Raw genomic sequence first — 18,757 nt, forward strand, 5'->3', positions numbered from 1 at the left:
ACTCTGGGGCCATAGTGAATCCCAGACCACGTACTAGCTATCTTTAATTTTCTGTTCTCAGGTTCTAACTGTGTAAAATGGGGGTTTTATACAGGATTAAAAGTGTTAATCCATGTAGCACCTAGAACCAAGCCTGAGAGCAGTAAATCATACCAAGTATTTGCTACTATTTCCCAAACATATGCTAGATATACATTATATATACAATTATAAAACAGAAGGCAAAGAATATTCTACTTACAATTGTAAAATAAATCTATAAAATACCTAATCGTTAACTTATGAAATAACATGGACAGTGAATAAAATAAACTTTTCTGAGAGACACTAACAAAAACATGAAGAGCCATTATGGATTTATAAATCTAATGTAATTCCAATGGGAGTTTAAAATTCCTCTGAACAAATAAACTGGCAAAGATACCAACAATAACAACAGCAGCAGGAGTTAGCAATTCATCAGCACTTACTATATGCCAGCTGTTGTTGTAAGTGCTTAATATCTTAGCAAAGATTCCAATATTTGTCTAATCTTTACAAAAACATTACAAAATAGGTTTATTACCTTCACATTATAGATATGGAATTGAGGATTAGAGCTGTTAAATAAATTTCAAAAAGTTACACAGCTGAAAGCAGCAATGTGAACCCAAACAGTAGGAATCCAGGGCAGACTCTCTCTTACTTTGCTAAACCTTTTAAAACTGTGAGATAAAACATGCATGTATAGAGCACCATGGCAGAGTAAGCTCTTCCCTTAGACTCTCCCCTCTAAAATATAATGAAAAGGACATTCATACACCAATAGAGGACATACATGCAACACAAAAGACGTCTGAGAGACCCATGCACCCATACGTCTGAAGGTGGTGGTGGGGCTGGATCCCCCAGAGGGAGTGGAAGTTGATCAGCAAGAATCCATGGAGAGAGAGGGGTGACAGTTGGGGGAAGTGTGCAGGTGAGGAAAGGTGTTCTGAGCCCGCCTGGCACACCAGCCCCAGGATCGCCTGGAGCACAGTGCACAGAGGGGCTGTAGCTAGCAGGAAGCACGCAGGTGAGGAGAGGCGCCCCATCACCACCCGGCACTCCAGTCCCACGATAACCCGGAGCACGGTGGAGAGAGAGAGGGGTGGTGGCTGGGGGAAGCGCACAGGTGAAGAGAGACACCCCATCCCCGCCTGGCACACCAGCCCCACAATTGCCTAGAGCAGGTGACAGGGAGAGAGGTGGTGGCTGGTGGAGCATTGTGAGCACCCAGAGCACCACATAGAGAAAGAGGCAGAAGTTGGGGGAGGCAGGCAGGTATAAGAAAGTGCCCTTTCCCCCGCCCAGCAGTCCAGTCCTGGGATGGCCCAGAGCTTGACACAGAGAGAAGCAGAGGCTAGGGGAAGTGAAGGGGAGAGAGATGGAAATCCACGTGAAAGAGACTACCAAATCTCCTGACTATGTCAATGTAAAAGACCTACTGCAAGGCATATAGGAGTAAAGCTGGCAAAAGTCAACGACAAATAAAAAATATTAAGGGCAGCAAAGCAGAAGAAAATAACTTACAAAGGAACCCCTCGCAGGCTTTCAGCAGATTTCTCAGCAGAAACCTTATACGATATGAGAATGGAATGACATGTTGAAAATCGTGAAAGACAAAACTTCCAGCCAAGAATACTGAATCCAGCGCAAATCTGCTTCACATATGACGGAGCAATAAAAACTTTCTTAGATAAACAAAAGCTAAGGGAGTTCACTGCCACAAGACCGCCCCTACAAGGAATCCTCAAGAAGGTCCTCATATCTGAAAGGAAAAGAATAAATAAAAGAGGAGAGAGGCTGCAAAGCCCTGAGCAGGGAGATGAATAGGTAGGCAATAATCAGAAAATAGGCAGCTCTCTATCACATCAGGTTGGTAAACACTTAACTTCTACATCAAGGATAAAAAAAAGGAAAACACCAAAACAAAAATGATCTCATCATTTTAACTACAAACTTACAACACAAGATGGAATGAGATATGACAAAAATAACTTAGAAGGGGAAGAGGAAGGGGACAGATTCAGTATACTCTCGGGAGATAAGAGGCTACCAGAAAATGGACTATCTCATCTACGAGACTTTTTATACGAACCTAATGATAAAAATTAAATGAATAATTAGAACATAGACATATATGATAAACAAGGAGAAAATGAAGAAAACCAACATAGACAACTACCTAATCAAATCAGTAGTCCAAAATACACGTGACAAAAAACAAAGGAAATGCAGAAATCAGAAAATGTGCAAAACAATGGCAGAATTAAGCCCTCAACTATCAATATTCATTCTAAATGTAAATAGACTGAATTCTCTAATCAAAGCACACAGAGTGGCAGGATGCATTAAAGAACAAGACCCAACAACATGCTGCCTAAAGGAAACACATCTCAGCTCTAAAGAAAAACATAGGCTCAGAGTGAAGGGATGGAAGACGATACTCCAAGCTAGTGGCAAACAAAAGAAAGCAGATGTCACAATACTTCTATCAGACAGAACAGACTTCAAGATAAAACAGATAAAGAGAGACGTAGATGGGCAGTATGATGGTAAAAGAGACTCTAGACAAAGAAGATATAACACTTATAAACATATACGCACTCAACACAGGAGCACCAAAGTACATAAAGCAACTATTAACAGACCTAAAGGGAGATATTACCAATGACAATAATAGTAGGGGATCTCAACACCCCACTTACATCAATGGATAGATCACCCACACAAAAAATCAACGAGTTACTGGAATTAAATGGAAAACTACACTAGATGAACTTAATAAATATATAGAGCACTCCATCCCAAAACAGCAGAATGTACATTCTTCTCAAGCACACATGAACATTCTCAAGGATAGACCATATATTGGAAAAGAAGGCAAACTGCAATAAATTTAAGAAGATTGAAATCATATCTATTTATCTATTGTCTTTTCCGATCATAATGCTATGAAACTAGAAATCAGCTACAAGAACAAACTTGGGAAAGGAACAAAAATGTGGAGACTAAACAAGATGCTACTGAACAACCAATGGGCCATCGAAGAAATAAAGGGTGAAATCAGAAAGTATTTAGAGACAAATCAAAACAAAAACACACCATACCAACTCATATAGGATGCAGCAAAAGCGGTCCTAAAGAGAGCAATTTATAGCAATACAGGCCCACATTAACAAACAAGAAAAAGCTCAAATCAATAATCTTAAACTATACCTAACAGAATTAGAAAAAGAAGAACAAAGGACAAACTCAGCAGAAGGAAGGAAGTAATAAAAATTAGAGTAGAAATAAATGTAATTGAAACAAAAAAGACTGTAGGAAGGATCAATGTAACAAGGAGCTGGTTCTTTGATAAGATAAATAAAATTGTACAAACAATTAGCTAGGCTCATTAAGGAAAAAAGAGAGAAGGCTCAAATAAATTAGAAATCAAAGAGGAGAAATTACAACGGGTACCAGAGAAATACAAAAGATTATAAGAGATTATTATGAAAAATCATATGCCAACAAACTGGACAATCTAGTAGAAATGGATAAATTCTTAGACTCTTACAACCTCCCAAAACTGAATCAAGAGAAAAGAGAGAATCTGAGCAGACCAATTAAAAGATATCGAAACAGTAATCAAAAACTTCCCCCAAATAAAAGTCCAGGACCAGATGGCTTCTCTGGATAATTCTACGAAACATTCAAAGAAGATATTATCACCTATTCTAGTCAAATTATGCTAGAAAATTGAGGAGGATGGAAATATCCCTAATACATTCTATAAGGCCAACATCACCCTGATACCAAAGCCAGACAAGAACAACACAAAGAAGGAAAATTACAGGCCAATATTGCTGAAGAACACAGATGCAAAACTCCTCAACGAAATATTGGCAAAGTGAATACAGCAATACATTAAAAAGATCATACACCATGCTCAGGTGGGATTCATACCAGCGACACAGGGATGGTTCAACATCTGCAAATCGATCAATGTGATACACCACATTCACAAAATGAGGAATAAAAAACACATGAGCATTTCCATAGATGCAGAGAAAGCAGATGACAAGATCCACCATCCATTCATGACTCTCAAGAAAATGAGTATATAAGGAAAGTACCTCAACACGATAAAGGCCATGTATGACAGACCCACAGCCAACATCATACTCAATGGGAAAAACTGAAGGCCATCCCTCTGAGAACAGGAACAAGACAAGGGTGCCCACTCTCACCACTCTTATTCAACATAGTACTAGAGGTTTTGGCCAGAACAATTAGGCAAGAAAGAGAAATAAAAGGAATCCAAATAGGCAATGAAGAATTGAAACTCTTGCTGTTTGCAGACAAAATAATTTTATATATAGAAAACTCTAAAGAATCCATCAGAAAATTATTAGAAATAAACAACTACAACAAAGTTGCAGGGTAAAAATCAACTTACAAAAATCAGTGGCATTTCTATGCTTTAATAATGAACTAACAGAAAGAGAACTCAGGAATATAATCCCATTTACAATCATAACAAAAAAGAAAATACCTAGGAATAAATTTAACCAAGGAGGTGAAAGACCTATACAAGAAAAACTGTAAGACATTACTGAAAGAAATCAATAATGACATAAAGAAATGGAGAGATGGATTGGAAGAATAAACATAGTTACAATGTCCAGACTACCCAAAGCAATCTACAGATTCAATGCAATCCCAATCAGAATCCCAATGACAGTCTTCACAGAAATAGTAGAAAGAATCTTAAAATACATATGGGACAACAAAAGACCCCAAATAGCCAAAGCAATCCTGAGAAACAAGAAGAAAGTTGGTGGTATCACAATCCCTGACTTCAAAATACATTACAAAGCTGTAGTAGTCAAAACAGCATGGTACCAGTACAAAAACAGGGACATAGATCAATGGAACAGAATTGAAAGCCCAGAAATAAAACCATACATCTACGGACAGCTAATCTTTGACAAAGGAGCCAAGAACATACAATGGAGAAAGGAAAGCTTCTTCAATAAATGGTGCTGGGAAAACTGGACAGCCACACGCAAAAGATTGAAAATGGACTATTATCTTTCTCTGTGCACAGAAACAGACTCAAAACGGACCAAAGACTTGAAGGTGAGAGCTGAAACCATAAAACTTCTGGGAAAATATAGGCAGTACACTCTCTGACATCAGACTTAAAAGCATCTTTTCGAACACCGTGTCTACTCAGACAAGGGAAACAAAAGGAAAAAATAAACAAGTGGGACTTCATCAGACTAAAGAGCTTCTGCAAGGCAAAGGAAACCAAGATCAAAATGAAAAGTCAACCCACCAACTGGGAGAATATATTTGCAAATTATATATCTGATAAGGAGTTAATCTCCATAATATAAAAAGACATCACACAAATGAACTACAAAAACATAAACAACCCAGTGTAAAACTGGGCAAAGGATATGAACAGACATTTTTCCAAAGAAGATATACAGATGGCCAACAGGCACATGAAAAGATGCTTAACATCACTAATCATCAGAGAATGCAAATCAAAAATAAACTTAAGATAGCATCTTACGCCCGTTAGAATGGCTATAATCACCAAGATAAAGAAAACAAATGTTGGGAGAGTTTGTGGAGAAAACGGAACCCTCCATCCACTACCGGTGGCAATGCAAACTGGAGCAGCCACTGAGGAAAACAGTATGGAGATTTTTCAAAAAATTAAAAGTAGAAATACCATATGACCCAGCTATCCTAGTATGGGGTATTTATCCAAAGAACTGGAAATCAACAACACAAAGAAACTTATGCACCTCTATGTTCATTGCAGCATTATTCACAATAGCCAAGAAACGGAAGTAACCCAAATGCCCATCGACTGATGACTGGATAAAGAAGATGTGGTTTATATATACAATGGAGGACTACTCAGCCATAAAAAAAAGAAAATCATCGCATTCGCAACACATGGATGGACCTTGAGAGCATTATGTTAAGTCAAATGAGCCAGACAGAGAAAGACAAACACTGTATGATTTTACTCATCTGTGGAATATAAACAAGCTTATCGACAAAGAGAGCAATTTAGTGGTTACCAGGGAGAAGGGGGGCAGAGGGTGTGCACAAGGGATGAAGGGGCATGCTTATATAGTGTATGACAAACATTAACATACAACTGAAATTCTACAATGTTATAAACTATTATGACCACAATTTAAAAAAAGTACAGCTAAAGTGATTAACATAAAGAATATACCTATCACCCACTCACCATCCACTCCCTTTGCCCCAAAGATATCTAATGTCCTGACTTTAACATTATAGATATTTCCCTATGCTTGAAATTTATATGAATGCAACCATATAGTCTTTGTGTCTTGCTTCTGTTATTCAACACTGTGTTTAAAAAATTCTTCTGTTGCTGTATGTTCAGATTTGTTCACTTTCTTTGTTATCTAGTATTCCATCAAATAAATATACAACAGTTTATTCAGCCATTTTTCCATTGATAGATATTTGGATTACTTCCACTTTTTAGCTATTATGAAACAATGCTTTTATCTCTTATAACACTGGAGTTTAATTTTGCCTGTTTTAGGAAATTGTATGAAATGCTATTAGGACATATATTCTTCTAATGTCTGGTTTCTTCAACGGAATTTGTTTGTGAGATTATCCAGGCTGTTGTAGATAAGCTGTAGATACATTTTCATTGCCATTTAGTACTCCATTATATGCATATACGACTAGTGAAAGTTGTTTGTTTTTTCTCAGTTTGGGTCTCTTACAAAATAATGTTCCTATGAGTGTTATCGTACTTGACTCCTGATGGACAAGAGAATACATTTTTCTTGGATGTACCTAAGAGTGGAAATACTGGGTCACAGGATGTGTACACATTCAACTTTAGCAGACACTGCCAAACTGGTTGCCAAAGTCATTTTATCATACTTCCACCCTCAGGGTATCAGAGTTCCAGTTGTTTCTCTTCTTCAACACCACTTAATGTTCTTAGTCATTTAAATTTTAATCACTCTTGCATTGTTTTACTTTGTATTTGCCTGATTACTAGTTAAGTATATTTCTACTTTTGTAAAATACTTGTTAAAGTGTTTCGAATATTTCTCTATGCGGATATGTGTCTTTTTCCTATTGATTTCTTTTTCAAATTCTCTATATATTCTGGCTATAAGAGCTCTGTTATAAGTGTACTGGGAATATTTCCATCTACTTTATGGCTTTCCTTTTTACTTTCTTCATATCTTTAGGTCAATATAAATAACTACTCCCAGTACATTTACCTCTTTATCTATATTATACTTATATTCAGATTGCCAAAGACACACAGAAGCACTATGGTTTACTGAAAAAGGAATGTTATTAAATTTGATTTGATTAGATCTTATTTCAAATTATCAACTTCATATTCTGGATTTCACTGTGTCTGTGGGGAGCTTGCTCAATGGAATAGTATCAGAGACTTCATTTAAGTCTGTTCAAATGAATTAAAGCACTTCCTAAAGTCTAATGGGTATTAGACGCCATATAGATTAGATTAAAACAAAACCTGGGTGCAGATGTTGCTTACAAGTTGAAAGACGGAATTTCCTTTGGAAAGGAAATAGTTAACACTGTTATTTTATCCTGTTTTTGTTAAAAAAGAAAAAAAACTGGGAGTAGAAACTGGACTGTATTAATTTAATTTGAATTAAACCCATTTTTTTCTGTTTTGGGATTTAGTAATTTTAATTTGCACGGGTGCTGGATTGGTTATTACTGCATGATTTTCTGATTGTGGCATATTACCTAGTAGGGCCAGGGATGGTGCAATGCTATGGAATATAAAAATGAGGATGAGGGCATTTATTTAAAGATTGGCACCTGAGCTAACGTGTTACCAATCTTTTTTTTTCTTCTTCTTCTCCCCAAAGCCCCCCAGTACATAGTTTTAAATCTAGTTGTAGGTCCTTCCAGCTCTGCTATGTGTGATGCCACCTCAGCTTTGCATGATGAGTGGTGCTAGGTTCACGCACAGGATCTGAACTGGGAAAACCCTGAACTGTTGAAGCAGAGCGCGTAAACTTAACCACTTGGCATGGGGCCAGCCTGTGGGAGGAAGGTATTTAATTCAGGCAAACAGTTTAGCTGCTTGCTACTCAGGCTACAATGTGATTTGTAAAATGTTACAATGTGATTTGCAAAAAGTGTTAAGAAGTTGGCATGTTACAATTTCAAGTATTTTCTGTTTGAGAATCTAGGATTTTTTCTCCTAGTAGTGGGGACAAATACAATAATACAAGGAAGGAGGGGAAATATCTGAAAGTGACATCACACTGAATGTACAGCTCGGCTGCGTGCCAAAAGACCTAGACGTTCACATCTAAAATTTAGACCAGATCTTAGTGACAGATTTTAAATTCGAGTTTTAATTTATGTTTCTTTCTTAGATGGAAGCAATACATGGACTGAAAATTGATGGAGTGAAAACTGAGGTAAAAACTCCAAAGGTAAATGTTAAATACTTATCAAACAGAACTGAGGGAGAAAAGGATGAAGTGCAAAGTAGAAAAGGCCTGAGTAGTTAGGAAGGATGGTAGAAAAGAGGAAAAAGTATAATATGAGGAAAAGAGTACAGAGTAGCAATTAATCTACTGGGCTCTGGAATCAGCTGTGTCAGTTTAGATACACTCTCTATGCCTCTGTAAAATAGGGAGTGTAAATAGTATTTCTATCTTACAGTATTGTTGTAAAATTAAAATAACTAAAACAAATAAAAGACTTAGAACATGGCCTGGCACACAGAAAAGTATGAATAAATTTCAGCCACCATCATCATCACCACCACCACCAGCAGCTCCACAGATTCATCTGTTCACACAGGCATCAACTCAACCATTAGTCACTGGGTCTTTCTAAATGCTAGGCATACTTCTAAGTGCTGGAGATACAGCACTGAAAAAAGCAAACAAAGTCCTGATTGTGGTATAATTTACATTCTATTCTAGTAAATCAACAAAACCAGAGTCAGGAAAGAAATCAGCAACAATAGCAATATCAAAAGAGGAGAGGATCCAAGAAATCAGCAGTAAGACTCCACCACTCCTGCCTTTTGCACTGTCTCCTCAATCTGTAAAAACCAAATTGAATAATGAACAAATCACATGCTTGTCAAAAAAAATTAAATCCCTACTAATACTTAAAGCAAAACACAACTTAAAATTAAAACAATCCTTCACTGATGACCATTGTTTCCAAAGCAAAAAAAACATTTAATGCCTCTACTAGAAATTGGGTAATCTATCAAAGTCATTAGACACCATATGTATTCTTGAAATGACTTTAACTGACTAAGTTTTATACTGTTTCTGGGAGACAAAATAAAATATGTCAATCCGATAGGTGAAATAAGCAAAGAAGGAGAAAATAAATTCAAAGATATAACTCATGATGCATCCAAATGAAGCATTCTCTATATTCAAAGATAAGTAGGGAGACTATTATAGAATTACTCCCAAAGTAAATTAACTAAGTAACCAACCTATTTAAACCTTAACAAACAACTGAAAATGTAGATCAAGGAAAGAGGACAAAGAAAACATTATAAGATTCAGTGAAGAAAACCTGATCCAACAGGAAAAGAAATAAAAAGAAACACATCAAGTCATTAATAGTGCTTACTTCTGAGGAACAGAAGTAAGAGAAGGGTTGTAGGTTTATTACTTACATTTCTTTTTAAAGGCCTGTAGAACACCATAAACTGTACCAACATTCGCATTATGAAAATCTCAGGAGAGGAGAGAGAAAATGGCAAAAAGAATATTTGAAAAAAGAATGGGCAAAAACTTCCAAAGTTTGATGAAAAACATGAACCTACACATCCAAGAAGCTCAAAAAACTTCACAGAGGAAAAACTCAAAGGAGATACAGACTGAGAGACATTATAATCAAACTGTCAAAAGACAAAGACAAAGAGAGAATCTTGAAAGCAGTAGGATGAAGTGACTTGTCACATAGAAGGGATCCTCAAGAAGATTAAGAGCCAATTTCTTATCACCAAGCATAGTAGTCAACAGGCAGTGGGATGAGAGATTTAAACTACTAAGAGAAAAAAACTATCAACCAAGACTTCTATACCTGGCAAAATTATCCTTCAAAAATAAAGGAAAAACAAAGTCACTACCAAATGAATAAAAGTTGAGGGAGTTCATTGTTAGTAGACCTGCCTAGAAGAAATGCTAAAGGGATTCTTTCAGGATGACATGTAAAGACACAGTCAGTACAGACAGTATCTTGAAACCATAAGATGAAATAAAGAACTTCAATGAAGGTAATTACGTAAGTAAATACAAAAGCCACTATTATTCTATTTTTGGTTTGTAACTCTCTTTTCGTTTCCTATATGATTTGAAAGACGTACACATAAAACAATAATGATAAATCTATGTTAATGAACATGTAATGTATAAAAAATAATCTATGAAATTAACAACATAAAGGAGGGAGATAGAGTTGTACAGAAATAGTTTTTGTACGTCATGGAAGTTCGTCTTACATAAATTCAAACTAGACTGCTATAAATTGAAGATCTAAGTTGTAATCTCCATGATAACCATTAAGAAAATAACTAACAGAAAATACAAAAGAGAAAATGATGAGAGAATCAAAAAGGTACACTAGAAAAAAATCAATCAAACACGAAGGCAGTACTAGAGGAATTTGGAAACAAAAAGGATCTAGGACATATAGAAAACAAACAACAATAGAAGTAAGTCTTTCCTTATCAATAATGACTTTAAATGTAAATTGATTAAACTTGGCAATTAAAAGACAGAGATAGAATGGATTAAAAAAAAAAAAAACACTAACTAATTCTACATTGTCCACAAGACACTCACTTTAGATCCAAATATACAAACAGGTTAAAAGTGCAAGATGGGAAAACTATATTCCATGCAAATAGTAACCAAAAGAGAGCTAGGGTGGTATGATAATATCAGAGAAAACAGACTTTCCAAGAGATTGTTACAAGAGACAAGAAATATCCTTTTATACATTGATAAAATGCTTAATTCTTCGAGAAGATATAACAGTTATAAACATATACGTACTAAGCAACAGTCACATAAAAGGGCTTCTCATAAAATTAACAGCCAATTCCTCAACAGGAGTATTACCAACTAGAAAATTCCACATAAGCCTTTGGTGTCCAGAGTTTTTATTGGAGCTCCATCACATACTGCCCACATGGCTGAATTTTGATTTCCAGACCCTCCTGGAGGTTCAGGGTCATACTTTTAGTCACCAGTTACTCTGGAGGTTGGAACTAATAATGGAATCAATAATGAAACTAATAATGTTACAAAGCCTCCATCATAAATCACATTACCAGATGTCCAGTGGTCAGAGCTCCCAGGCAAACAAAGACACTCCTATAACACAGGACATTCTGAGAATCACTTCCTTATAGCCAAGGGTAAAGGCCAAACCTCTTCTTAGGTAAACTTGATTCTTCACTAGACAACGACCAATGGGTCAGAGAAAATAAATCACAAGGGAAAATACTTTGAGATAAATAAAAACAAAAACACAACATACCAAAACTTATGGAAAACAGAGAAAGCAGTGCTCAGAGGGAAATTAATAGCTGTAAACACTTACATTAAAAAAGGAAGACAGATCTCAAATCAATAACATAACTTTGCACCTCATGGATCTAGAAAAGAAGAGTAAATTGAAACAAAAGCTAACAGTAAGAAAGAAACAATAAAGCCGACAACAGAGGTAAAAGTAATAGACAACAGAGAAACAATGGAGAAGAAGAAACCAAAAGTTGTTCATAAGAATACCAACAAAATTGACAAGCCTTTAGCTAGACTAAGAAAAGAGAGAGAAGACACAAATAACTGAAATCAGAAATGAAAGTGAAGACAATACTGTCAACATCAAAGAAACAGAAAGGATGAGGAGAGTACTATGAACAATTGTATGCCAACAAATTAGATAACCTAAACCAAACAGACAAATGCCTAGAAACACACATATTACCAAAAATGACTCATGGAGATATGGAAAATCTGAACAAACCTGTAACAGGTAGAGATTGAATTAGTAATCAAAAAACTCTCACCAAAAAAAGTGCGGGAACAGATGGGTTCTCTGGTGAACTCTGCCAAACCTTTCAAGAAGAATACTCGCAAACTCTTATCATAAAGAGAAGAAGAGGGAACACTTCTGAACTCCTTCTCTGAGGCCAGCATCATCTTCAACCAAATCAGACAGAGATACCAGAAGAAATATTCAATATCCCTTAAAAATACAGATGCAGAAATGCTCAAAAAATACTATCAAACTGAATCCAACTGCAGAGTGAAATAGTACACACCATGAATAAGCACGATTTATCCCAGGAATGAAAAATATCACATACTGCATGAATCCATTTTTATACGAAATATACTGAATAGGTATACCATAGAAACAGAAAGCAGATCAGTGGTTTTCAGGGACTGAGGGTAGGGTGGATGGGGGAATAACTACTTAATGGCTACAGGATTTTATTTTGGAGTGATGAAAATGTTTATGAACTAGTTAGAGGTGGTGATTGAACAGCATTATGAATGTACTAAATGCCACTGTATTGTTCACTTTAAAACGGTTAACATTATGTTATTTGAATTTTATCTCAATGAAAAAAAAATCCCTGTCAAAATTCCAGCTGCTCATTTTGCAAAAAAAAAAATACAGAAATGCATATGGACCTAAAGAGCCAATAAAATTTTGAAAAAGAAGAATACATTTGGAAGATTCACACTTACTGATTTCAAAACTTATTCAAAGCTATACAAATCAAGACTGTGTGGTACAGGTAAAAGGACAGACATAAAGGTCAATGTATTTGAATTGAGAGTCCAGAAGTAAACCTACACATATATGGAAAATTGACATTTGACAAGGGTGCCAAATCCATTCATGGGGGAAAGAATAGTCTCTTCAATAAATAATCCTGAGAACACTGGATATTCACATGCAAATGAATAAAGTGGGACCCCTACCGCACACTGTATACAAAAATTAATTAAAAATTGATCAAGGATCTATACATAAGAGCTAAGATGATAAAACTTTTAGAAGAAAACATAAGGACAATTTTTATGGTCTTGAATTAGGCCATCAGATGACATCAAAAGCACAAGCAACAAATGAAAAAATAGATAAGTTGGAGTTACCAAAATTAAAAACTTTTGTGCTTCTGTTTGGCCATTAATCAACAACTTAAACATAGAATTACCACATGACCTAGCAATACCATTCCTAGATACAGACCTGAGGGAACTGAAAACATGTTTACACTAAAACTTATAAATGATATTCTACAGCACTGTTATTTGAAATAACTGAAAGGTGGAAACAATGCAAATGTCCATCAGCTGAAGAATGGATAAACAAAATGTGGTATATCCATACAATAGAATATTATACAGCCAGACAAAGTTTTGATTCATGTAATAACATGCACAAATTTTGAAAATGTTATGCTAACTGAAAGCAGCCAGACACTATAAAAACAGTCTGGAAATAGATAATGCTAACGGTTGCAAAATTTTGTGAATAAACTAAAAGCCAGTGAAGTATAAACTTCAAAAAGGTGAATTTATGCTATGAGAAATTACCTTAATTTTAAAAATAAGAAAAAGGCTGAACATCTATAAGCATCTCAGGAAGTTAGAAAAGAAATAAAACAGCAGAAATTAATGGAAGACGAAATACCTATAAAAGAGGGATGTGATTGGAAGAATTAACACTGAAAAAATGTCCATAATACACAAAGCCATCTACAGATTCAATGTAATGTCTATCAAAATTCCAATGGCATTTTTCACAGAAATAGGTACTGGCATAAAAATAGACCCACAGACCAATGGAACAGAATAAAGAGCCCAGAAATAAACCTGTGCATATACTGTCAACTAATATTTGACAAAGGAACCAAGAATGCTCAATGGGGAAAGGACAGTCTTTTCAATAAATGGTGATGGGAAATCTGGATAATCACATATAGAACAATGAAATTGGACCCCTATCTCATACCACTCAAAAAATTGACTTGATATAAAGACTTAAACATAAGACTTGAAACCATACAATTCCTAGGAGAAAACATAGGGAAAAAGCTCTTTGACACTGGTCTTGGCAACAATTTTTTGGATAGGACACCAAAAGCATAAGCAACAAAAACAAAAATAAACAAATGGGACTATGTCAAACTAAGAAACTTCTGCACAGCAAAAGAAACCATCAACAAAATAAAAAGGCAACCTAAAGAATGGGAGAAAATATTTGGAAGCTATATATCTGATAAGAGGTTAATATCCAAAATATATGAAGAACTCATATAACTCAGTAACAGAAAAAGCCAACAATCTGATTTAAAAATGGGCAGAGGAACTGAATAGACATTTTTCCAAAGAAGATATCCAACAGCCAACAGGTACACAAAAAGATGTTCACCATCATTAATCATCAGAGAAATGCAAGTCAAAACCACAATGAAATATTAGCTCACACACATTAGAATAGCTATCATCAAAAAGAAAATAGATAAGTATTGGCGAGGATGTGGATAAAAGGGAATCCTTGTGCACTGCTGGTGGGAATGTAAATTGGTAGTCACTATGGAAAACAATATGGAAGATCCCAAAAAATTAAAAATAAGACTACTGTATAATGTAGCAATCCCACTTCTGGGTATATACCCACAGGAAATGAAAACAGGATACTGAAAAGGTATCTGTACTTGCATGTTTATTACAGCATTATTTACAATAGTTAAGAGATGGAAACAACCTAAGTGTCCATCAACAGACAAATGGTTAAAGAAGATGTGGTATACAATGGAAAATAATTGAGCCATGAGAAAGAATGAAATCCTGCCATTTGTGACAATATAGATGGACATGGACATTGAGGGCATTATGATAAGTGAAATTAAGTCAGATGGAAAACAACACATACTGTATGATATGCCTTATATGTGGAATCTACAAAGCCAAACTCACAGAAACAGAGTGTAGAATGGTGGTTAGAAAGCACTGGGAGATGCAGGAACTGGGGAGATGTTGGTCAAAGGGGAAAAACTTGCAGTTATAAGATGACTATGTTCTGGAGATCTAACGCACAGCATTGTGATTATAGTTGATACTGTATTATATACTGCAAAGTTGGTAAGAAATAGGATCTTCAATGTTCTCACCACAAAAAAGAAATGATAATTACTTGATGTAATGCATGTGTTAGCTAACACTAAGGTGGTCATCATATTGCAATACATAAATGTATTAACACATTGTACACCTTAAACTTACACAATGTTACATACCAATTATATCTCAATAAAAAAGATAAGCAACAATTTCAAGTTATTTGTATAAAAATGAATAAAATTAATGGAAAGTGATAAAAAATTCAAATATGCATATAAAATTCCTGTGAGGAATGAAGAAGAGACAATACTACAGATCCTATAGATAGTACAGAGATGTTAATAGAATATTATGAGCAATTATGTACAATCATTTTCAAAATTTAAAAGAAATGGACAAAGTCCCAGGAAATTACAACTGAATAAAACTGATAAAATGGTCCTATAATTATTAATGGACTTCAATTTGTAATATTAAAAACTCTTTCAGAGAATAGAAAAAGAGGGACCATTCCTCTTACTCATTTTATGAGGCCTGCATAATGCTGATATAAAAATTTGACAAGGTCATTAAAAGAAAATTACAGCTCAGAATCTCTCATGAACAGAGTTAGAAACATCTTTTAAAACATAATATGGTATATTATGCTTTATCCCATGATACATAAAATAGATAACACAAAATAATGACCAAGTTGGGTTTATTTTATGAATGGAACGTGGTTTGGTATTTGAAAATCAATGTATTTCGATCACCACATTAGCAGAATAAAGGAGTACTATCATATAATGTCAACAGATACAGAAAAAGCATTTGATAAATACTCAACAGCCATTATAATAAAAAGTCATAGAAAACTAAGAATAAAAGGAAATTTGCTTAGTTTGATGAAGACTATTTATGAAAAATTAATAGCAAAATCCCCACAATTGTAAAATATTGAAAATTTTCTCAATTTTGATAAAACAGATAAGAAAATGCCAGCTCTCACAAGTTATTTTCAATATCATACCAGATGTTGAAGCCAGATAACTGACAGTGCTATAACCTAAGAAAAAGAAATAAAAGACATTATATGATTCCAAAAAAATCTACAGATAAAATATTAATGTCATTTTAGAAAAGTTGCTAGATAGAAGGTAAATATATAAAAATCAATTTTATTTCTATACATCTGCAGTAATTAGAAAGTAAAATGTAAAAAATATAATTTGCCAATGGATCCAACATTATTATACATCTGGGAATAAATCAACAAAATATATGCATAACCTTTACAGAGATAACTATAAAACATCATTAAAAAATTAAGAAATACCTAAAAAATTGGAGGAATATATGTTGTTTATGCATTTACACATCAAAATTCTAATGCAGGGGTCAGTAAACAATGGCCCACAGGCTAAATCCTGTTGTTGCATGGCCTTGAGCTAAGAAGGCTTTTCATGGACAATTACAATCAATTTGACGATAGAGAACAGTAACTTGGAACCCAATTAAGCAAAATATTACACACACGGCCAATAGATTTCAATGCATTCTTCTCTTTAGTAGATCTGTATTATAGAAAAAAAAGTGTACTCAATCATTATTGTTATATTTTGATATCTATAAATACCAGTTTGTGAAATTGTGTCTTCTCTCCTTACATCAATATCTACATAATATCCTTCATTTTATCTCATGGCTTGCAAAGTCTAAAATATTTGCTAACCTCTGATGAAGAAAATTCATCTCTCCCAAAACTGGATACAGGTTCAATCAACCTCAATCTAAAATGAAGGGATTTTTCTTTTCAATTGACAAGATGATGCTACAATCTACATGGAAATGCAAAGGGTCCAGAATAGCCAAATCAATCTTAAGGAAGAACAAAGTAAAGAACTTAGACTACTAGATATCAAGACTTAATAAAGCTACAATAACTAAGACAGAGGGGTATTGGCAGTGGTATAAGGAGAGCAGAGGAACAAAATAGAGTCTAAAAACAGACCCGAACACATATGGATGCTTGATTTATGACAAAATTGGCACTGAAAAATGGGGTAGCAAAGGATAGTATTTTAAACGAACAGTGCTGGGTCAAATGAATACTTACGTGGGGGAAAAAACATATATACTTAAAAAAATGTTTTTAATGGATTATAGACTTAAATGTGAAAGGAAACCAAATTTCTAGAAAATAATAAAACGATCGATTTAACTTTACACAGTTTAAAATGCACTCAATAGAAAAGTAAGAATGATTAAACCAGACTATATTAAAATTAGCAGCCTTTCATTATAAAAAGATATGAGAGAATAAAGAGACAAGCCACAGAATGGAAAAAAACACTTACCCATATCTAGAATATAAAGAACTCCTAACAAACCAGTAAGAAAAAGACAATGCAAAATAAAAATTGACAGAAGCCACCAATGTTCTTGCATGGCCTTGAGTAAGAATGGTTTTTATGTTTTGATGATAGAGAACATTAACTTGGAAGCAATAACCCCTCTCACAGGAGGTTATCCAAATGACCAATAAAAAGAAATGCAAATTAAATCCACATGAAAATAGTACTTCACAGTCACCACAAAGACTGACAAAACCAGTTGATGGAGAGGATGCAGAACAACTGGAACACACAGCTGTTAGGACTCTAAATTCATAAATTCACTGCTTTAGAAATTGTCTGGCATTATCTACTAAAGGTGAATGAATGCACACCAAATGGTCCAGCAGTTCCATTCCCAGATATATAGCCAACATAAATGAACAATATGTACACTAAAAGATCATGGCTACTCAGGAATTCACTATATTATTCTCTCTTCTCTTGGCTGTTTTAAAAACCCATAATTAAAGTTAAAAAATACAAAGTTATGAGATAGAATTCTGTTGCTTCTAATTAGGCGGCTTTCAGTGCCACATAGTCTGGATGAGGTTATTATATCCCAGGACTAGAGCTCTTAATTTCAATGATTTATCTTGACAGTTGCAATTCAAGATGAACTAGAGTCGAAGCTGTGTCTAAACAAGATAAAATGATCTCCTGAAATATGGTACGGAGCTACTAGTAATCAAAGAAATGTAAATTGAAGCAGTAATGAGGTACCAATTTGGCTTATCAAATTGGCAAAGATTTTTTTAAATAGCAATATTCAGTGCTGCCTAGAGTTTAGCAAGACATGCATACTCGCTTACTGATGGTGAAAGCATAATTCAGTACAAACATTCTGGAAAGTAACATGGCAACACAATTAAAGAATCTGAAAAAATATTCAAATTTGTTGACCCAATCATTGCATTTCTAAAGATTTAGTCTTTGGAAGTGATAAAATTGTGGGAAAATGCTGATAAATAAGAATGTTCATTTCCGCTTTATGGACAATAATGAGATATTATAAACTCTCAAGAGGTTAAATTCCAAGAAATAGCTAGATGATTTACGATACAGCTATTTAGCACCAAAGATAACACTTCAGAACAGTGATTATGAATCCTAACATGACAGAGGAACACACTCCTAACAGGAGAGCTCAATGCAGATGTGATTCTTAGA

The 18,757-nt window shown here is 34.7% G+C and overlaps 1 protein-coding gene across 9 annotated transcripts in view; it reads right to left on the reverse strand.

Moving 5' to 3' along the window:
* LOC106831846 (S-adenosyl-L-methionine-dependent tRNA 4-demethylwyosine synthase TYW1) overlaps positions 1-18,757 on the reverse strand; it is a 213,488-nt gene that overhangs the window by 43,720 nt on the left and 151,011 nt on the right. For 5 of the 9 annotated variants that reach the window (XR_011494170.1, XM_044746296.2, XM_044746295.2 and 2 more), the window contains exon 14: positions 16,225-16,260. The exons of the other annotated variants lie outside the window; for them this stretch is intronic. Coding sequence is in view for 4 of the 5 variants with exons in the window: in XM_044746296.2 (XP_044602231.2) it covers positions 16,225-16,260 (36 nt within the window). In the remaining variant the exon portion in view is untranslated. The remainder of the gene's footprint in view (positions 1-16,224; positions 16,261-18,757) is intronic. 9 annotated transcript variants of the gene reach the window in all.

Source organism: Equus asinus, chromosome 14 (assembly GCF_041296235.1).
Source record: "Equus asinus isolate D_3611 breed Donkey chromosome 14, EquAss-T2T_v2, whole genome shotgun sequence".
NCBI lineage: Eukaryota > Metazoa > Chordata > Mammalia > Perissodactyla > Equidae > Equus > Equus asinus.